Consider the following 23,487-nt stretch of genomic DNA (forward strand, 5'->3'; position numbering starts at 1 on the left):
AGAGAGAGAGAGAGAGAGAGAGAGAGAGAGAGAGAGAGAGAGAGAGAGAAAGGTTGGACAGGTTGAAAAATTACAGTCATTGATGTGACCCACCCAGTAGATACACTTTCACTCATGTAGAAAGAGTATTCAGATAAGGCATGTTTTTGCTATTAGGAAAAATGAGAAGCAACAATTTGATGTGAGTGTAATATGCAATAGGATATTGTCCTGAGTATGCTCACACTATTTCTCCCCCTCACATTGGTATTTGGGTGGGTGCATTTGAATAAAAATCATGACATTCTGTATTCTGAGAATATCCCAACTCTGTACATGCATGGGAATACTTTGATCTTATGTATTGTGAGAGGTATACCCATCTGTGTGTGTGTGTGTGTGTGTGTGTGTGTGTGTGTGTGTGTGTGTGTGTGTGTGTGTGTGTGTGTGTGTGTGTGTGTGTGTGTGTGTGTGTGTGTGTGTGTGTGTGTGTGTGTGTGTGTGTGTGTGTGTGTGTGTGTGTGTGTGTGTGTGTGTGTGTGTGTATACACATTAGCAACCATGACTTCATAGGTCTCCGGCTGGTGTATTTATGTAAGTGGTGCATTGCCAATATTTGTGTGAAGTGCACACAGAATCAATTATTATGAACACGTGTGTTTGTGTGTGCATGTGTAAGCAGGTGGGTCTCCACAGAAGGTAAATGGAAGATTGTGCATGACTGCTCCACACTGGAACCATTATGGATTTGCACCTGCGTCCATGCTTAAACCCAGTTTCTGCAGTGAGGCCTTAAATGTCATTCATCTGTTGGCATCTTTGAGTACAGTGTCCACATCAGAGCCATAATGGCTGTGCCCTCGTATGTATTCCTCTGTATAGTTTCTGTGTTCAAGCCTCAAAAGATGGATGGCAGTGCTTGTCCCCAGGAAACAATATTTCAACCCCTCACTGTCTCTGTTGGTTTGCTGTTGCTCACTGAGTAGATCCACAAATCAGACGAGCTCCTGGCTGTCAGTGAAACACTGTCTAAGGTCTCATATTTTCCAATAGAGCGTTATCGAACACCAAAGTACACTCAGTGCGCAGTGACTGACATGAAGTGACGGACATTGGCTTCGGTCCCACAAGGCCAGCCGCAGACGACACATGGCTCCATTCAAGCCCCCATGCATTAATAATGGCGGAAAGTTGGAGTCATCCTTTGCTCAGCGAGGCTGAATGTGGGGGCTCATAAGATGCATCATTTGATTTCACTCTGCACTGCAGGAGGGAAGTTATTTTATTGTTCGTGAAAAGCATTGAAGTGTTTATTTTGGCTTTTGGGTAAAGTGCTTAGAGGAAAGTGTACTCATATGTGTGGGTGTATTTGAATAAACATTGTGACATTCTGTATTCTGAGAGTATCCTAACTCTGTACATGCATGGAAATACTTTGATCTTATGTATTGTATGAGGTATACCCACCTGTGTGTGTGTGTGTGCAAGCTATGAGCTTATGTGTGTGTGTGTGTGTGTGTGTGTGTGTGTGTGTGTGTGTGTGTGTGTGTGTGTGTGTGTGTGTGTGTGTGTGTGTGTGTGTGTGTGTGTGTGTGTCAAATCAAATCAAATTTTATTTGTCACATACACATGGTTAGCAGATGTTAAATGCGAGTGTAGCGAAATGCTTGTGCTTCTAGTTCCGACAATGCAGTGATAACCAACAAGTAATCTAACTAACAATTCCAAAACTACTGTCTTATACACAGTGTAAGGGGATAAGGAACATGTACATAAGGATATATGAATGAGTGATGGTACAGAGCAGCATACAGTAGATGGTATCGAGTACAGTATATACATATCAGATGAGTGTGTAGACAAAGTAAACAAAGTGGCATAGTTAAAGTGGCTAGTGATACATGTGTTACATAAGGATGCAGTCGATGATGTAGAGTACAGTATATACATATGCATATGAGATGAATAATGTAGGGTAAGTAACATTATATAAGGTAGCATTGTTTAAAGTGGCTAGTGATATATTTACATCATTTCCCATCAATTCCCATTATTAAAATGGCTGGAGTTGGGTCAGTGTCAATGACAGTGTGTTGGCAGCAGCCACTCAATGTTAGTGGTGGCTGTGTGTGTGTGTGTGTGTGTGTGTGTGTGTGTGTGTGTGTGTGTGTGTGTGTGTGTGTGTGTGTGTGTGTGTGTGTGTGTGTGTGTGTGTGTGTGTGTGTGTGTGTGTGTGTGTGTGTACATGTTTTCCTACATTATTAGGACTACAATGTCCTGACAAGTCACCAGAATGTCCTGGCAAGGTAGGAAAACAATTTTGAAAAGTCTGGACATTTTTTCATGGCTTGAATTCTTTCATACGCTGTTGTAAGCTTAAGGGTTAGGTTTAGGGTTGGGGTTAAAGTTAGGCTTAGGGTTAACGATAGATTTAAGACTTAGGGTTAGGGATTAACGTTAGGGTTAATGTTAGGGTTAGGTTACGGGGTTATGGACAATAGGATTTTGAATGTGTCTGTGTGTTGATGGCAGGAGGGTCAGGACAGAGGTATGACTAATTAGATATGTGAGATTCCCCTGTGAGAGGCGTAATAAATCACCACAGAGCATTTAGGAACACCGCTATTTGCTCTCCCAACATTCATTATGATACGCGGCGTGACAAAACATCCCCCTGATCCCATGCAGGAGACTGATAACAATCAGCTTTAAATGGGCTTTATGAAATGGGGATGGACCAAGCGGGCCGGACACAGGGAACGGGGAACAGCCACAGCACTCAGCAGAGCACATGGCCACTACGCCATGTGTCCCTGCAGTCAAAAACAGGTTCGTTAGCCAGGCTATTACAGGGCCATTACATTGACATGGCGAATGGAACGATGCTATTGTTAAGTCATCAAAACCCTGAGCCCCGTGGCAGGTGGGTAATATACAGTGACATCTTAGGCATGACACGGCCAGTATGGGCCTGGAACAGATCCATAGGAAAATGTCAGGGGCGACATTGATCACTTGTCCATACAGTGGAGATGGATGTGTGTGATAGAGCTGATGATGGGTCAGGAAGCGATAAGGCTATGTGCTGGGGCAGGTTGTCATGGGGATGATGGTCAGAAGACGGCCAGTCTGTGGCGTCACTTAGATAGGGCCATGTGGACCTTAGTGTGTCCTCCTGGGATGACTGTATCCCTGGGAGAGGGTCTGTGTGTCCTAAAGACCCAACTTTCATTTGAGTAGGAGTCAGTGGTTGAAATGAATTATCTCCCATTTGGGTTGAATGGCAGGAACCCGGGTACCACGATTTACTGCCCAAAAACCACTCCCCTTTCCTGGGATAAATAACTGTGAGAAACAGGTCAATTATAATAAATGATTTATATGAAAAGCAAGCGTGAAATGGAACTTGAATGATATGTGATGTCTAAATCTGTCTTCTCTAAGGCCTCTACATGTTGAATCATCAACGCTCAGGGTGGGGACAGTATTGAGAGCAGTTCATAATGCATGTAGACCTCATCTCACCACGGTCACTTTTTTTCTAGTGACAGGTAGGCCTTCATTTGCTGCAGCATCTAATTTACCCATCTCCAGCTGGCTTTCGGGGTCACCTTGTTTTTTTTTACTGTAAAGCCTTCTGCATTTAATTCTAGTCCCATATTATTCAAGCATGCCTTTAGAATGATGACGATAAGGACAACAAAACATATTCCATTTAACTGTTGAAAGCGATGAAGGAATGATGTAACAATAGAGAGAGAAAGAGGAAGTAGGCTAATAACATTAGGGGAAATATTATGAATTATACAAATAGGCCCTGTTAAATTTAGACATTTAAATAATTTTCGCTAGCCTATAATTGTAACTTTGTAGGCCAGATGTGCTGCACCAGAATTGCATGTTCTCTCCCTGCTTTATCATGGGTTGAACGAGGTGTGTAATTCCAGTCCATATAATACAATACAGTACAGTAATACAGTTCACACTCAAACAGATTAGCCTACTGGAGCTAGTTGCATGTATTTACCCAAGAGAGCATACAGCTATCTATGGGCTTTTATGTTTTTTATGTCGTACATAATGAGCAGTAGTCTATTTCATATAGGCCTATGTATTGGGTTAATGGCACAATCACTTGTGATTTTTATTATTTTGGGCTCATTAAATGTTGTTAATGTAGCGCTCATAAAATGTATTTCATGTCTGGCTCATCAGGCTCAGGTAGCATCAGGCAAGAATGTTCTATCAAACTATTTATATGCTTTATAATGCTTTTGAATTACACTTTCGGTTTTGGTGGAAAATATCGGGTTTCCCGGGAGAAATGTAATTTATTCTCGGAATGGAACATTGGTAAGATACAGGGAATATATTCAACCCTAGCTCCCATGACATCTTTGCCCAAAGCCAAGCTTGATCTAAGAGGTGCTCCTCCAGAGTCCAGCCTATCCAATGGTTGAATGTGAATGAGGTACTTTTCATCCTAGGAATGATGAAGGGTGTAACAAATGGTGTGTGTGTGTGTGTGTTTTGGAGAAGTAGCTTCAGAAACTATAGAAGGGAACTAGGCCACTGCAGACAGCACAGTCATGCCCACCCACCCACATACAGTGCACACACACACACACACACACACACACACACACACACACACACACACACACACACACACACACACACACACACACTATAGAAGGGAACTAGGCCACTGCAGACAGCACAGTCATGCCCACCCAAATACAAACATAAACATACCCTGGCATAGTCACACAGCCATGCTAAGAGGCACTATTTGGCAGCTGTCGCGTCCAATACCAAAGTAGGGAAGACAGTGGCAGGCAGCTGCAGGCACTAATACTGGTGGGGCTCACTATCTGGCAGTGGTAGCTACAGCGTCAGCCTCCCTGGTTGAGAGGGAACTCGGCTCTGAGCACCGCGGGGTGGGAGACTCAGTACCCAAAACACAGGGTGTCATTTATGCTACTACATCCCTCCCTTAGCGAGCACCATGGAGACACAGCCTGAATTGTTGATCAAGGGAGACAGGGTTGAGGGAGAGCTGTTGGTTCTGTCAGCCTAGAACACCAAGACAAAGAAAGAGCAGAGCTCCAGATGAGGAATGTGTACAAAATGACTCAACTTTTACGCCTGGTGAGTGAAGCTGGCTGTTGGGCTCTATGATGGCACTTCAAATCAAATCAAATCACTTAGGGAGTGAAATAATGTGAACCAAGCCATTGTCGCACCATGCAGTCCAGAATTAGTTTTCTGCGCTGGAGGGTTTATTTTATCTTTTTGTTTGGGAAACTTTTCTTGTTAGCCTCGGCAGCACACCCTCAGTGGGATTTGGGGGTGACTCAGTGGGGTGTCCTCATAATAACCCCGGTGGACTGAACACGAGGTGGGGTGCCGCAGATAAAACCCCACGTAGAAATAAGACAAAGCGTAATAACAAACACTATAGGTAGTGGTGGATGGTAGAGGCAAGCAAAAACACACTAACCTGGTGTGACAGTGGTGTGGCACTGGTCACACTGGTGTGACAAGAACAAAGGGTTTCAAACATACCCCAGAGCAGTGGACAGTAAAGGTGATATAAACATGCAGAAGTGTTCTGCAATTTCCGCCTTGAAAGGACAATAAACAAAATGATTAAATCTGAATTATATTCTATTTTACTGTACTGTGCAGTAGTGGACAGCAGCTAGAGGTAAACAGTGAGACACCCTGGCTCCTGGCTGAGACTGCAGGGGGTCACAGCAGGCCTCTTCTGCTCAGTAGGCTCCAGCTGTCTGGTGGTAATGAACTAATACACTCACTTTGATTGTGGCCTTGCCACCCACAGGGAGTGGAGGAGACAGAGTCCTCACCCTTACCACCCATGGGGAGTTGAGAGGAGATAAAGAGACCTCACCCTTACCACACATGGAGAGTGGAGAGTTATGGAGGCCTCACTCTTACCACCCACATGGAGTGCGGAGGAGATAGGCAGGCCTCACCCTTACCACCCACAGGGAGTGCAGAGGATAGGTAGGCCTCACCCTTACCCCGACAGGGAGTGCAGAGGAGATAGGCAGGCCTCACCCTTACCACCCACAGGGTTGCAGAGGAGATAGGCAGGCCTCACCCTTACCACCCACAGGGAGTGCAGAGGAGATGGGTAGGCTTCAACTCCAACCTGAACCTCCACTGCCTCCACTAGGGTGATGATACAATCTCAGAGTAACAGGACCTTCATGCCGATCCCAGAGCCCAGATCTAAGAAAAGTAATAGAAGTAGCGTTGCCTCATGCCTTTGTTCTTGTGTAGTGCATCAGCAAGAAACTAAACAATTAGCTACAGATGGTTGAAATCACAACAGTAGTTATCATTAGCATAATTGGATTCATGCTTGAACAATACCAGAGGAATCCAGCTTTGAGTATCAGACCTTACTACAGTCTAATTCATTTTACTCTGCAAACCTGCGTGCACTACACTGTAGCATCCATCAATGAGTGAAGCAACTCACAAACTTAACTCAGTGTAACTTAACTACAGTGCCTTGCGAAAGTATTCGGCCCCCTTGAACTTTGCGACCTTTTGCCACATTTCAGGCTTCAAACATAAAGATATAAAACTGTATTTTTTGTGAAGAATCAACAACAAGTGGGACACAATCATGAAGTGGAACGACATTTATTGGATATTTCAAACTTTTTTAACTAATCAAAAACTGAAAAATTGGGCGTGCAAAATTATTCAGCCCCTTTACTTTCAGTGCAGCAAACTTTTTCCAGAAGTTCAGTGAGGATCTCTGAATGTTCCAATGTTGACCTAAATGACTAATGATGATAAATACAATCCACCTGTGTGTAATCAAGTCTCCATATAAATGTAGCGTGAGAACCTAGTTGGGGGGACTTTCAAAAGGATGGTTCGAGGCTTATACATCTCTAATTAATACAAGACAATCGTAATAATTACTTTACTGAATAGTAATGGTTTAATTAAGGGCAACATGTTTCCCTTTAAGTTGACATGCTGTGTGAACATGATTTAAGATCATCTTTTTCCATAAACCACTGAATAATCAATGATTGCGCACAGCCAAGATTTGCGCTTGGTTGAGAAGATGATGGATAGATTATTATCAATTTGATGTAATTACCATCCATATTTAATTGGTGCGCCAAAAAACACATTTGCACAGAGGCTTTAAGCTCTTTCGATTTGTAACCATTATGAATTTTACCAGCCCAGTAAGTGCTGAGTTTCCACCTGTCCATGTTTTCACGTGTTCGTTCCCTTCAAATGTCCCTCATAGCAACTGACAAGTCAACCCTGTGGAAACCTCAGACACTGCAGTACTACAGAAGTCATCATCATCAGGACCGACCAACCAGCATATGGAGGAAATAGAAATGATTTGCCTCAAGAAATTCCAGGATCTTGCCTCATACAGTAAAGCCCCTAAGGTCGAACTTAAACTTTCCCAACTTAACTTTTCTCCTTTCTGCTGACACACTACTGCTGATGAGGGAGCACAAAACTTTATGGTTATCTTTAATTCATTAATCGATTCATTTCCTTTCTTGTATTACAGCACACAATCCATTTTAAGTAATTAAACTGCAAATTAATCTCATCTGTGGCCCTATCTGACGCAACCTCAAGATAACCCCTGTAATGTATCGAATCTGGAAAACAAGCTTTCCCCCTCTCTTAACAGTGGCACAATGTGTGCGAGAGAGAGAGAGAGAGAGAGAGAGAGAGAGAGAGAGAGAGAGAGAGAGAGAACGAGAGAACGAGAGAACGAGAGAACGAGAGAACGAGAGAGAGAGAAAGAGAACAAGAGAGAGAGAAAGAGAGAGAGAGAGAGAGAGAAAGAGAGAGAAAGAGAGAGACTAAACAGACTAATTCCTCAATGAACATCTTCAGTGACAAACTACAAGGGCTTTTTGAAATGTACAAAGCCATACAATCCAAGCTTTTTTCTAAGTAGTTGACATTTGACCAATGCAGTAGGACTGGCAGAGCTATCTAACACAATTTCCTTTGTAACATTCTGGCAGTGAGAACGTAATGTTTGAAACAACACCCAGGGAAATAGTTCTGTCAGCCCCGAGAATTGTGTTTGAGGAACACTGGCTCATCCAACCAAACCCTTTCCCCAGGTTCTTATGATAAAAGAGACAGATCCCGATTGGCTGTGCATGGGAATGTATCTGTGCATGGGATTCGCCAGGGCATTTGGCTGCCATCGTGGTGTAAACATTTCCTTGCCCTTGTAATGTCTGAGCCTAAGAGAGGGCTCTGGGAATTTTTCTGAAAAGTGTTGCAATGTTCTCACATCAAATCACATCATCCCTTTACATCTTTACATTAGCTAGGAGATGTGACAGTCCTGGGGGGTTCGAATACGGGTTCAGAGAGCTGACAGCTGTGTTGAGAAGGTGGAACAACCAGCACTCCACAATAACTGCACCCTCAGCAACGCCCGAGAGAAAGAAAACAGAGAGAGGATGAGAAAGAGAGAGAAATGCTTTAGCCAAGTAGGAGATGGATGAAACAAAGGTAATGAGTGAGAAAGACAGAAACTAGCCAGAAAGACAGACACTAACTGGTGGTGATGAGTTAAGGAGTAGAGTGTTTGTTTGTGTACTGCTGAATGGGTGACTGGAGGGCATTTTAGAGAGAAACCCAACAAGTGAAAAGAAAAGCATGAAATACAGAGGGACAGTATTTCAGCACGGCCTCGGGACTTAGTCCTTGTCTATACCTGCTGTCATCAGTCTGTCAGCACGATCTACATATTAACCCTAGTTCCTATCACAACACTACTGACCTACTGTCTGGGGCTCATGTCTAGCCAGGTGAGCTGTCAGCAGGCATGTACCATTTAAATTCAACCGATTTCTTTGAAAAGTTCCAGCTGTCAGTACTATAAATCAAATCAAATTTATTTATGAAGCCCTTCTTACATCAGCTGATGTCTCAAAGTGCTGTACGGAAACCCAGCCTAAAACCCCAAACAGCAAGCAATGCAGGTGTAGATGCATGGTGGCTAGGAAAAACTCCCTAGAAAGGCCAAAACCTAGGAAGAAACCAGGCTATGAGGGGTGGCCAGTCCTTTGCTGGCTGTGCCGGGGGGAGATTATAACAGAACATGGCCAAGATGTTCAAATGTTCATAAATGACCAGCATGGTCAAATAATAATAATCACAGTAGTTGTCGAGGGTGCAGCAAGTGTCGTGGAAATTTCCTGTATTTACCAAATCATGAGAGCAAACCACACACAAGTCAGAGTTATCATAAAGTCCATATTTAATTATATGAGCTCCATCACAACCCTGTGACTCTCAGATCAATTCAGTGTCTATAAATGAATTCTCTGAGAGTCCCTTACACATTGCAACTGAGATCCTTTATAGCAAAGACACACATAGCCAGACAACATTGGCCATAATTTATCGTTCAGCTTTGTCTCCTAAACTATGCTCTTTTTTCAAACTCAGAACCATAAAACAAATCCTCATATCAACAGGCATATATCACATCCACCCTATCTTGACAAGATCACAGAGACACATTGACTGGCACACAGACATTGTGGAGCCAAGAGATACACGCTTGTCACGCCCTGGTCGTACTATTTTGTGTTTTTCTTCATGTATTTGGTCAGGCCAGGGTGTGACATGGGTTTTTGTATGTGGTGTGTAGATAGTGGGATTGTAGCTTAGTGGGGTGTTCTAGGTTAGTCTATGGCTGTCTGAAGTGGTTCTCAATCAGTGGCAAGTGTTTATCATTGTCTCTGATTGGGAACCATATTTAGGCAGCCATATTCTTTGGTTGTATTGTGGGTGATTGTCCTGAGTGTCTTGATGTCCATGTGCTGTGTTAGTTGACACAAGTATAGGCTGTTTTCGGTTTTCGTTTCGTTTATTGTTTTGTAGTGTTTGTGTTTATTCGTGTTTACGTTGTTTGATTAAATATGGATCGCAATATACACGCTGCAGTTTGGTCCGACTCTCCTTCACCATATGAAAACCGTGACAACGCTTGACCTCTCCCCTCTCTCCGGCCCAAGTAACTTAGCCCTGACAGAGAACAGATAACTGCAAACCCGGCCACAGTATTATACAAAAATAAACATTCTGATGAGAAGTAACTTACAAACATATGATGAATATAAAACATCTTACCTATGTTACCAACTAATTCTGATTATTCCCCAACACAAGTCAGCACCTCAGGAGTAAATGTCAGTTCGCTTTTCATAGCCGATCATTAAGAGTATCTCTACCGCTCCTGCTGTCTCGAGAGAGTTGAAAACAGCAGGTCTGGGACAGGTAGCACGTCCGGTGAACAGGTCAGGGTTCCATAGCCGCAGGCAGAACAGTTGAAACTGGAGCAGTTGCACAGCCAGGTTGAGTGGGGACAGCAAGGAGTCATCATGCCAGGTAGTCCTGAGGCATGGTCCTAGGGCTCAGGTCCTCAGAGAGAGAGAAAGAGAGAATTAGAGAGAGCATACTTAAATTCACACAGGACACCGGATAAGACAGGATAAGTACTCCAGATATAACAGACTGACCCTAGCCCCCCAACACATAAACTACTGCAGCATAAATACTGAAGGCTGAGACAGGAGGGGTCAGGAGACACTGTGGCCCCATCCGATGATACCCCCGGACAGGGCCAAATAGGCAGGATATAACCCCACCCACTTTGCCAAAGCACAGCGCCCACACTACTATAGGGATATCTTCAACCACCAACTTACCATCCTGAGACAAGGCCGAGTATAGCCCACAAAGATCTCCGCCTCGGCACAACCCAAGGAGGGGCGCCAACTCAGACAGGAAGATCACGTCAGGGACTCATACTACACTACGATTAAAGTGTTTGTTTTACACACCATCACATATAAGAGGGCTTTTATTGTGATCAAATAACACAGACTAGGAAATTATGGCAGCACACTTCCATTTGATTTGATGTTGTAGAAGGAGTTTATTCTATGGTGATCTCAATCGATTTGACACAATGTTCTCTCGTCTTACTGATGGGTGATCTTTAACCTAACACTTGTCTTTCTCTCTGCAGGGCCTTGACAGAGTTGTTGAAGCAGCCAGGAGAGGTGGGTGGAGTGGACGGGACTGGGGGTCACCACCCCATAGGGACCAATGGGATCTCTGGCAGGTCACCGCGCAGCAACAATGGTAAACCTGTTTCTCTGGGAGCGACAGTTGTTATTACAGGAGATGTCTCTCAGTGTAATTAAGCATATCGGATACTGATCCAGCAACGCTTTGCAAGCACTCTCACGAGGGCTCTTTTAGTGCTCAATGTACTAATGAGGACACTACTAACTCTGAACAGGGTACAACAGACTATTTCAGACTCAATTTTTGCTCTGCATTATTGAGAAGGGTCTGTAAGTAAATGTTTCACTGTTGGTGTATACCTGTTTATACGAAGCATGTAACAAATCAAAATTGATTTGACACGTGCGCCTGCAGACACTTGTTATTGAGCTAGGAGGAAGGCTCAATTCCATAGCAGCCCCTGCTGTCTCCCTCCTTGGCTGAAGCAGAAGTCCAGGGACAGGCTGGTTATCTTTAATTCCATAGCAGCCTCTGCTGTCTCCCTCCATGCCTGAGCAGAAGTGCAGGGACAGGCAGGTCATCTTTAACTTCTCTGGGATATGTGGGACGGTAGCGTCCCACCTCACCAACAGCCAGTGAAATGGCAGGGCGCCAACTTCAAAAACAACAGAAATCCCATAATTAAAATTCCTCAAACATACAAGTATTTTACACCATTTAAAAGATAAACTTCTGGTAAATCCAGCCACAGTGTCCAATTTCAAATAGGCACACCAAACGATTATGTTAGGTCAGTACCTAGTCATGGAAAACCAGCCAAGGAGAGGGCTCACAAAAATCAGAAATAGCGATTAAAGTAATCCCTAACCTTTGATGATCTTCATCAGATGGCACTCACAGGACTTCATGTTACACAATAAATGTGTGTTTTGTTCGATAAAGTTAATCTTTACATCCAAAAACCTCATTTGAAATTGGTGTGTTATGATCAGAAATGCATTGTCTCAAACAAACATCTGGTGAAAGTGCAAAGAGCCACATCAAATTACACAAATACTCATAATAAACATTGATAAAAGTGTTATGTGTTATGCATGGACATAACAAGAACAATTAATGCAACCGCTGTGTCAGATTTCAAAAAGGCTTTACGGCGAAAGCAAACCTTGCGATTATGTTAGTTCAGCGCTAGTCACAGAAAAACATCCAGCCATTTTCCAAAGAAGGAGGTATCAGAAAAGTCAGAAATAGCGTTATAAATATTCACTTACCTTTTTTTATATTTTATTTTATTTAAATTTGACCCCTTTTTCTCCCCAAATTCGTGGTATCCAATTGTTTTTAGTAGCTACTATCATCGCTACAACTCCCGTACAGGCTCGGGAGAGACGAAGGTTGAAAGTCATGCATCCTCCAATACACAACCCAACCAAGCCGCACTGCTTCTTAACATAGCGCGCATCCAACCCGGAAGCCAGCCGCACCAATGTGTTGGAGGAATCCTTGGTTAGAGCGCACTGCGCCCGGCCCGCCACAAGAGTCGCTGGTGCGCGATGAGACAAGGACATCCCTACCGGCCAAGCCCTGCGTCGCCCCACGGACCTCCTAGATTCTGCCGGTCACGACAGAACCTGGGCGCGAACCCAGATTCTTTGATGGCACAGCTGGTGCTGCAGTACAGCGCCCTTAACCACTGCGCCACCCGGGAGGCATATTCACATACCTTTGATGATCTTGATCGGTATTCACTCCCAGGAATCCCAGTTCCACAATAAATATTTGTTTTGTTCGATAAAGTCAATCATTTATGTCCAAATACCTCCTTTTTGTTCGCGCGTTTAGCCCAGTAATCCAAATGCATAATGCGCGATCACTTTGTCAGACTAAATGTCAAAAAAGTTCTATTACAGTTCGTAGAAACTTGTCAAACGATGTATAGAATCAATCTTTAGGATGTTTTTAACGTAAATCTTCAATAATGTTCCAACCTGAGAATTCCTTTGTCTTTAGAAATGCAATGGAACGCATCTACCTCTCACAGGCATGCGCGTGATCAGCTCATGGCACTCTACAAGACCTCTGGCTCAAACATCTCTCATTCTCTCCTCCTTCACAGTAGAAGCCTCAAACAAGGTTCTAAAGACTGTTGACATCTAGTGGAAGCCTTAAGAAGTGCAATATGACCCCATAGACACTGTATATTCGATCGGCAATGACTTGAAAAACTACAAACCTCAGATTTCCCACTTCCTGGTTGTATTTTTTCTCAGGTTTTTGCCTGCCATATGAGTTCTGTTATACTCACAGACATCATTCAAACAGTTTTAGAAACTTCAGAGTGTTCTCTATCCAAATTATATATGCAAATTATATGCATATTGTAGCTTTTGGGCCTGAGTAGCAGGCAGTTTACTCTGGGCACTTTTTTATCCAAGCTACTCAGTACTGCCCCCCAGTCCCAAAGAAGTTAATGAATTTGTAATTATCTTTGTTCTAGTCTGGGACCTGTTGATATAGCACCAAGCAGTTCATCTGTTTACTAATTACATCCCCTCAAATCCCTCTGAACCCCATTCCCATCCAACACACACACACACACACACACACACACACACACACGCTTTGCTTTCATCTTCACTCTATTCCAACAATTATTTTCTCCATCACGTTCATGCCAACCTACACCCATCAGTCTCCACCTTCCCTTCATCTCTACTCCTCTTTATTATTTTGCCAAACAACACTCACTCCCCATCTGTCCTTCCTTTCTCCTGTCTCTGACTAGCGTTCACCATTAAATGAGTCTTTAATTAAATGGTCATTATCTGTGGAGGGCTGATACAATGGAACGTGGAGGCCAGAGAGACCCGTCTGTGTGCCCCCTGTCCCCCCCTCAGCTCTCAGCACGGTGTGTCCGCTGGCCACACAACCACAACCTGCCACCACCCGCATGACCTTCATTAAGAACCACAGACCAGAGAGAGAGAGACAGGGGGGGGGGGTGGAGCAAGATGAGAGAAGGGGCTCATTTGAGAGAGAGAAATAGATGGATGGGGACAGAGAGCATGTGTGTGAGAAAGGTGGGCAGGTAGAAGTAGAAAGATGGAGTGCAGAGGATGGAAGAGGAAGAGGTAGAAGAAAGGGAAGGAGGAATTGGCAGAGAGATAAGAGGGGGAGATGGATTTCTGGAACAAATATCAAAGGAGAGGGCAAGAAAGAAGTGACAAGGTGAAAGAATGGGATAGAAATTAGGGAACGTAGGGATTGTAATAGATAAGGGTAAAAAAAATGCTGACATTTAAAAAGATGAGAGATGGGTTGACATAGCCATTGAGGAATTCACAGAAAGATATGGGTAAAAAAACGAATCAAATAATACCAGATGAAAGAAGGACATTGACTGGGGTGTGACATTGTGTCATGATGAACATTAAAGAGAGGACCTACAGGTGCTGCCTAGTCTACTGAGGTGGATGAGAGTGTAAACTGCTGGCTCTGCACATGTTTTCATTATTTCTATTCCACCCAATACTGCTCTGCCCTATAATCTCAGTGCTTTATCTGCCATGATATGGTTAAAGCTGCATCTAGATCAGTGTTTGAAAGTGTTAGGTTGGGGTTAGGGGACAATCCAGGCAGAGAGAGTGTGTGTGCACAGTATGTGTGTGTGTAAGTGTGTGCAACTGTGTTCTAGTGCCTTTGCAATAACAATTTAATATACTGTGCGGAGTGTTGAGACTGTGGTCCTTCTGTAGCTCAGTTGGTAGAGCATGGCGCTTGTAACGCCAGGGTAGTGGGTTCGATCCCCGGGACCACCCATACGTAGAATGTATGCACACATGACTGTAAGTCGCTTTGGATAAAAGCGTCTGCTAAATGGCATATATATATATTACTGTTCCCTGAACAGCACAGTATGTACCATATGTGAGGCCAATGTTGGTTGAGAATTATAACTTTTCTGCATGTGTATATTATTCTTGTCAGTGAGTGGCTATAAGCTGGTAATTACAGTGTATAAGTATCTACATGAGTTGTGATGGAATTGAGTGTTCCTTTTGGAATTTGGTGTTCCTGTGAGTGTGTCTATGTTAGAGTGTGTTTGGCATGTATTATATGTACTATAGTGAATGTGTGTGTGTGTGTGTGTGTGTGTGTGTGTGTGTGTGTGTGTGTGTGTGTGTGTGTGTGTGTGTGTGTGTGTGTGTGTGTGTGTGTGTGTGTGTGTGTGTGTGTGTGTGTGTGTGTGTGTGTGTGTGTGTGTGTGTGTGTGTGTGTGTGTGTGTGTGTGTGTGTGCATTCTCATGACAGTGAGTGGGACAGCTGGACAGAGCTGCTCTGTGTGGAGAGCTGCCCTGAGGGTCAAACATCTCCCAGTGAACAGGCCATGCATGTTCCTCTGTGAAACAACGGAGTGAAAGAGATAGAGACAGAATGACAAATAAAGAGACTGAGGACATTTTATATCGATTTTGGGGAATAGAGAGAAAGGGAGAGAAAGACGAGAACATGAAGAGAACGAGAGGAAATTGGGTAAGGACAGAGACAGAGGGACTGAAAGCAGGAAGTGAGAGGCTAACAGATGGAAAGAGAATGATTGAGAGAGCACAAAGCACAAGGCCTAGCCTATCCTCATCCCACTTGTTTCTGCTGTCTGTGAGCTGTGTTTGAGCACCACGGACAGAGCTAATGGTTCATTACAATACAGGGGACTGACTGGTCTAAACTCCTGAGAACTGCACCATGAATTATTTAAGGTTTACTATATGCTTGAACAGACCGATCTCAACATTCATCATTTGTTAATATTTTGCCAATAACGCCAGTTACACTACTGTTATTGAACAGGATGAAGACAATGTCCCTGTTGTTGTTGATGATGCTGATACTGTAGTGATGACGAAGTTGATCCTGCTCATACAGTGGCTAACCATTATCTAAACAAACACGTTCAGAGGAAAATACCCCTGCGGTGAATCATCTTGGCTGGGCGGACTGTGTGCAAGTTCTATATTGGCACTGTTCCTGCTCTCTTTGTAGATAAGGGGGATCTGCATCTGTGGAGCGTGTGTAATTGCATGTTGCAGAGGCAGTCTGTGAGGGGGAGAGCGATAGCATCAGTGTGACATTGAAATCAAAACAAGGAAATGAGGGAATTTGGACGGGCGGAGGGAGTGTTAAGTGAAAGGGGGGGGGGGTTGTATATGTATGTTAATTTCTTTGTATAATCACTGTGATTAACATCCACATGGGACCAGCGCCAATTACATACGTACTGTGCTTGCCTACCAGTCAACATATGACGCTGTGGTAATGATACTCTGAGAAACAGAGAGGATGCTGTGGGAATAACAGTCACACTGTATGACATACATGCTCATGCATGTGTCCTCTGCCATCTGTGTGTGTGTGCTTTGAGCTATGTTGTGTACTGTAGTGTATTCGTAATGTATTCAGACCCCTTGACTTTTTCCACATTTTGTTACGTTACAGCCTTATTCTAAAATGTATTAAATATGTTTTTTTTCTCATCAATCTACACACAATACCCCATAGTGACAAAGTGAAAACAGGTTTTTTGTAAACATTTTCAAATGTATTAAAACTATAAAACAGAAATAACTTATTTACATAACTATTCAGACCCTTTGCTATGAGACTCGAAATTGAAAAAATTGTCCGTAGAGCTCAGAGACAGGATTGTGTAGAGGCACATATCTGGGGAAGGGTAACAAAACATGTCTGCAATATTGAAGGTCCCCAAGAACACAATGGCCTCCGTCATTCTTAAATGGAAGAAGTTCGGAACCACCAAGACTCGTCCTAGAGCTGGCCGCCCGGGCAAACTGAGCAATTGGGGGAAAAGGGCCTTGGTCAGGGAGGTGACCAAGAACCCGATGGTCACTCTGACAGAACTACAGAGTTCCTCTGTAGAGATGGGAGAACTTTCCAGAAGGACTACCATTTCTGAAGCACTCCACCAATCAGGCCTTTATGGTAGAGTGGTCATACTTAAGCCACTCCTCAGTAAAAGGCACATGACAGCCCGCTTGGAGTTTGCCAAAAAGCACCTAAAGGACTTGGACCATGAGAAACAAGATTCTATGGTCTGATGAAACCAAGTTTGAACTCTTTGGCCTGAATGCCAAGTGTCACGTCTGGAGGAAACCTGGGATCATCCCTAAGGTGAAGCTTGGTGGTGGCAGCATCATGCTGTGGGGATGTTTTTCAGCAGCAGGGACTAGGATACTTTTTATGTAACCTTTATTTAACTAGGCAAGTCAGTTAAGAACAAATTCTTATTTACAATGACGGCCTACCCCGGCCAAACCTGGACGGCACTGGGCCAATTGTGCGCCAACCCTATGGGACTCCCAATCACGGCCGGATATGATGCAGCCTGGATTTGAACCAGATACTGCAGTGACGCCTCTTGCACTGTGATGCAGTATATTAGACCACTGCGTCACTCTGGAGCCACATAGTCAGGATCAAGGGAACGATATACGGAGCAAAGTACAGAGAGATCCTTTATGAAAACCTGCTCCAGAGCACTCAGGACCTCAGACTGGGGCAAAGGTTCACCTTCCAACTGGACACAGCCAAGACAATGCAGGAGTTGCTTCGGGACAAGTTGCTGAATGTCCTTGAGTGACCCAGCCAGAGCCTGGACTTGAACCCGATCGAACATCTGGAGAGACCTGAAAATAGCTGTGCAGTGACACTCCCCATCCAACCTGACAGAGCTTGAGAGAATAGGAGAAAATCCCCAAATACAAGCGTGCCAAGCTTCTAGTGTCATACCCAAGAACAGTTTCAACTGTTCTGCCTTATTATTATTCGACCCTGCTGGTCATTTATGAACATTTGAATATCTTGGCCATGTTCTGTTATAATCTCCACCCCACATAGCCTGGTTCCTCTCTAGGTTTCTTCCTAGGTTTTGGCCTTTCTAGGAGAGTTTTTCCTAGCCACCGTGCTTCTACACCTGCGTTGCTTGCTGTTTGGGGTTTTAGGCTGGGTTTCTGTACAGCACTTTGAGATATCAGCTGATGTACGAAGGGCTATATAAATACATTTGATTTGATTTGACTTGAGGATGTAATCGCTGCTAAAGATGCTTCAATGAAGTACTGAGTAAAGTGTCTGAATACTTATGAAAATGTGATAAAGTTGTATTTTCTATAGATTTGCAAAAAAATATTATACGGTATTGTGGGGTATTCTCCAAATGCACTGTATGTACAGTATTTGTGCATTTGTGTGTACTTGAGTTAACCTACCTGCATGCTGTCATGTTTGTGATTCTGTCATTGTTTTTAGTGTATGTTCTGTCAGAGTGTGTTTGTTAGTTCTGAGCTATAGTTCGAATCAGGGTTTGATTATTTGTTACATTGTCATTTTTTCCCTTTGGTCCGGGTGTTCTCACATTGCCAAATGTCAAACAAACTAAAATGCCAAAACAAAACCACGTGTTCATGCATGTCATTTGTTTATTGGGCACAAATGCTCACGTTAACTCCATCTCTGATAATCAGGAAGAATAACTTGTGTGTCTCAAACTTCATCTTACTTTGGCTTTGGTCTTCGAACAACATGTGGGGGGAAACAGCGGAATAGCCGCTCCAACTGCCACGTGAATAGGCTATATTCAGCTCCAGTCTCCCCTAACCTGCATCGGATGTGCTCATAATTGCTCTGCTATTCACAGAATGTTTTATGCAGCCACAGCTGGTACTGTGTGCATTTCATCAAATGCTCTCAGTCAAACAACCAATAATACCGCTCACCTCTGGTTCTTTTCCTGTGTTTGGTCCAGACTGCCTTCTCACCTGCAGCGAACCGCACCACACTAGGAATGAAATAGGACTGAGAACATCCTTTTTGAGAGAGCCACAGTGCATTGCTTAGTGCGCTCCCTAGTGTGGATAGTGCTCACACCACTACAGACTAACCCAAATCAATTTGGTGTAAAAGCCCCCTTCGTGTTTGTTCTGTCAGAGTGTGTCTGTTGGTGTTTGTTCTGTCAGAGTGTGTCTGTTGGTGTTTGTTCTGTCAGAGTGTGTCTGTTGGTGTTTGTTCTGTCAGAGTGTGTCTGTTGGTGTTTGTTCTGTCAGAGTGTGTCTGTTGGTGTTTGTTCTGTCAGAGTGTGTCTGTTGGTGTTTGTTCTGTCAGAGTGTGTCTGTTGGTGTTTGTTCTGTCAGAGTGTGTCTGTTGGTGTTTGTTTGTCAGAGTGTGTCTGTTGGTGTTTGTTTGTCAGTGTGTCTGTTGGTGTTTGTTCTGTCAGAGTGTGTCTGTTGGTGTTTGTTTGTCAGAGTGTGTCTGTTGGTGTTTGTTTGTCAGTGTGTCTGTTGGTGTTTGTTCTGTCAGAGTGTGTCTGTTGGTGTTTGTTCTGTCAGAGTGTGTCTGTTGGTGTTTGTTCTGTCAGAGTGTGTCTGTTGGTGTTTGTTCTGTCAGAGTGTGTCTGTTGGTGTTTGTTCTGTCAGAGTGTGTCTGTTGGTGTTTGTTCTGTCAGAGTGTGTCTGTTGGTGTTTGTTTGTCAGTGTTTCTGTTGGTGTTTGTTCTGTCAGAGTGTGTCTGTTGGTGTTTGTTCTGTCAGAGTGTGTCTGTTGGTGTTTGTTCTGTCAGAGTGTGTCTGTTGGTGTTTGTTTGTCAGTGTGTCTGTTGGTGTTTGTTTGTCAGTGTGTCTGTTGGTGTTTGTTTGTCAGTGTGTCTGTTGGTGTTTGTTTGTCAGTGTGTCTGTTGGTGTTTGTTCTGTCAGAGTGTGTCTGTTGGTGTTTGTTCTGTCAGAGTGTGTCTGTTGGTGTTTATTCTGTCAGAGTGTGTCTGTTGGTTTTTGTTGTCAGAGTGTGTCTGTTGGTGTTTGTTCTGTCAGAGTGTGTATGTTAGTGTTTGTTTGAGGGAAGCTTCAACTTCCATAACTGTGCTTGTGAGTTGATATACTGGCTGCCTGGGTGTGTTCATGTGTGTGTTCTCGTATGTGTCAAACGAGGCAGATGTGTTTGATCACAGCACAGCTTCTCTCCAACGCTTTTGGCGCTCTTCTTCTGACCCCTCCAGCTGTCTTTACAAAGCCACATACCTCCTACTCTCCCCCCTTCCTCCCCCTTCAGTCCTGCCCAGGGGCGTCTGCAGGCTATATCTGCTGGTTGCTTCTGCTACGTCTCAACAGGCTAGACTGTGCAGTTTAAGGAGGGTTGGAGAGGGGAATAGGATTATAATGTGCACAGGGCTTTTGGAGTGCAGCTAAGACAGACAGTGCCCCTAAGTCAGTTCTATTTGGATACCCTCTCAGCCAATGAGGTGTAGATTAGCATGGAGCAGCAGGTCCTGGACCAGTGCTGGGTTGTCTCTCGGTGCCCTGTTAAGGATTTGGACTGAAAGTAATGCACTGCCACTGAGCTGTGGTTGAGGGGATTTGCATCACGTAGATCCAGCGCCCGGGGTCCTTTCACTCTGTCATCTCAAGGACACCTCACACTACGGGCTACGGATGACACTGTCTTAAGTGATACAATATAGAGAAATGAGGGATATGGGGCTATGGGCACAATATGGACATGCTCTTAACCTTATCGCCTCCTCCCCACTCTCCACTGTAGCTTTGGGCTCCAACAGTTATGGATTGACACAGTTTTAGCTTGACCTTAAAAGGGCTGTAATGGTGATTGGGCTGAAGCAGGCTTTTCGTCGATCCAGTGTGTCTGTGTGTAGCTGATAGGAGGGAAGCTGAGCCCCTCAGAGATGTGCGTGGCTATACATTAAATTACTGGGATAAGCCAGGCTGCTGACGTACTAATATTATGGCTTCCGGGCAGTTGAGTGGGGATGTGGCTCCATTCTGGCTCTGTTATTCCGTCATAATGAGACCTAACCCTTTCATAGACGAGCCTCCGGAGCCAAAATGAGTCTACAGTTTCCACCTAACCCCTGCAGGTCTCAAGCCCATCATTACCAGTGGGGTGATGTGTTTCCGATTGGATGTGTGCTAAAGATCAAGTGGTAGAATCCTCAACATATACTGAGTGTACCAAACATTAAAAACACCTTACTCAAATTGAGTTGCACCCCTCCCCCCTCCTTTTGCCCTCAGAACAGCCTCAATTCATCAGGGCAGGGACTCTACAAGGTGGCGAAAGCATTCCACAGGGATGCTGGACCATGACTCGCTTCCCACAGTTGTGTCAAGTTGGCTGGATGTCCTTTGAGTGGTGGACCATTCTTGATACACACGGGAAACTGTTGCAGTTCTTGACACAACACGATGTGCCCCGCACCTACTGCCATACCCCGTTCAAAGGCACTTAAATCTTTTGTCTGGCCCGTTCACCCTCTGAATGGAGCACATACACAATCCATGTCTCAATTGTTGACATGCTTAAAAATAACTTTTTAACCTGTCTCCTCCCCTTCATCTACACTGATTTAAGTGAATTTAACAAGGGACATCAATAAGGGATCATAGCTTTCACCTGATCAGTCTGTCATGGAAAGAGCAGGTGTTCCTAATGTTTTGTGTATATTTGAAGGTCACAGCATTTTCATGAAATAAACACCACAAATTGTTCTGTGTTAGACAGAGTCATGTCCAGCCTGAGAGTCATTATCAGACACAATGTTACCCATTGTAAAATAAAGTGAAACCACTTAATGGCTGAGAGCAGAACTTAGGGAAGAACCAAGATGATCTGATAATACACTGCTCAAAAAAATAAAGGGAACACTTAAACAACAACAATGTAACTCCAAGTCAATCATACTTCTGTGAAATCAAACTGTCCACTTAGGAAGCAACACTGATTGACAATAAATTTCACATGCTGTTGTGCTAATGGAATAGACAACAGGTGGAAATTATAGGCAATTAGCAAGACACCCCCAATAAAGGAGTTGTTCTGCAGGTGGGGACCACAGACCACTTCTCAGTTCCTATGCTTCCTGGCTGATGTTTTGGGCACTTTTGAATACTGGCGGTGCTTTTACTCTAGTGGTAGCATGAGACGGAGTCTACAACCCACACAAGTGGCTCAGGTACTGCAGATCATCCAGGATGGCACATCAATGCGAGCTGTGGCAAGAAGGTTTGCTGTGTCTGTCAGCGTAGTGTCCAGAGCATGGAGGCGCTACCAGGAGACAGGCCAGTACATCAGGAGATGTGGAGGAGGCCGTAGGAGGGCAACAACCCAGCAGCAGGACCGCTACCTCCGCCTTTGTGCAAGGCGGAGCAGGAGGAGCACTGCCAGAGCCCTGCAAAATGACCTCCAGCAGGCCACAAATGTGCATGTGTCTGCTCAAACGGTCAGAAACAGACTCCATGAGGGTGGTATGAGGGCCCGACGTCCACAGGTGGGTTTGTGCTTACAGCCCAACACCGTGCAGGACGTTTTTCATTTGCCAGAGAACAACAATTCACCACTGATGCCCTGTGCTCTACACAGATGAAAACAGGTTCACACTGAGCACATGTGACAGACGTGCCAGAGTCTGGAGACGCTGTGGAGAACGTTCTGCTGCCTGCAACCACAGACTGTCCAGGAGTTTGCGGATGCTTTAGTCCATGTCTGGGAGGAGATCCCTCAGGAGACCATCCGTCACCTCATCAGGAGTATGCCCAGGCGTTGTAGGGAGGTCATACAGGCACGGAGGCCACACACACTACTGAGTCTCATTTTGACTTGTTTTGGACATTACATCAAAGTTGGATCAGCCTGTAGTGTGGTTTTCCACTTTCATTTTGAGTGTGACTCCAAATCCAGACCTCCAGGCTTGATTACCAACAACGACGAGACGGCCTACAGGGAGGAGGTGAGGGCCCTCGGAGTGTGGTGTCAGGAAAATAACCTCACACTCAACGTCGACAAAACTAAGGAGATGATTGTGGACTTCAGGAAACAGCAAAGGGAACACCCCCCTATCCACATCGATGGAACAGTAGTGGAGAGGGTAGCAAGTTTTAAGTTCCTCGGCATACACATCACAGACAAACTGAATTGGTCCACTCACACTGACAGCGTCGTGAAGAAGGCGCAGCAGCGCCTCTTCAACCTCAGGAGGCTGAAGAAATTCGGCTTGTCACCAAAAGCACTCACAAACTTCTACAGATGCACAATCGAGAGCATCCTGGTGGGCTGTATCACCGCCTGGTACGGCAACTGCTCCGCCCTCAACCGTAAGGCTCTCCAGAGGGTAGTGAGGTCTGCACAACGCATCACCGGGGGCAAACTACCTGCCCTCTAGGACACCTACACCACCCGATGTTACAGGAAGGCCATAAAGATCATCAAGGACATCAACCACCCGAACCACTGCCTGTTCACCCCGCTATCATCCAGAAGGCGAGGTCAGTACAGGTGCATCAAAGCTGGGACCGAGAGACTGAAAAACAGCTTCTATCTCAAGGCCATCAGACTGTTAAACAGC

At 44.5% G+C, this 23,487-nt stretch overlaps 1 protein-coding gene across 3 annotated transcripts in view; it reads left to right on the forward strand.

Moving 5' to 3' along the window:
- Positions 1-23,487, forward strand: part of LOC123998777 (protein shisa-8-like) — a 90,145-nt gene that overhangs the window by 16,632 nt on the left and 50,026 nt on the right. For all 3 annotated transcript variants that reach the window (XM_046303909.1, XM_046303910.1, XM_046303911.1), the window contains exon 2: positions 11,066-11,181. In XM_046303909.1, coding sequence (XP_046159865.1) covers positions 11,066-11,181 — 116 coding nt within the window. The remainder of the gene's footprint in view (positions 1-11,065; positions 11,182-23,487) is intronic.

This window comes from Oncorhynchus gorbuscha, linkage group LG16 (genome assembly GCF_021184085.1).
Source record: "Oncorhynchus gorbuscha isolate QuinsamMale2020 ecotype Even-year linkage group LG16, OgorEven_v1.0, whole genome shotgun sequence".
In the NCBI taxonomy this organism is placed as follows: Eukaryota; Metazoa; Chordata; class Actinopteri; order Salmoniformes; family Salmonidae; genus Oncorhynchus; species Oncorhynchus gorbuscha.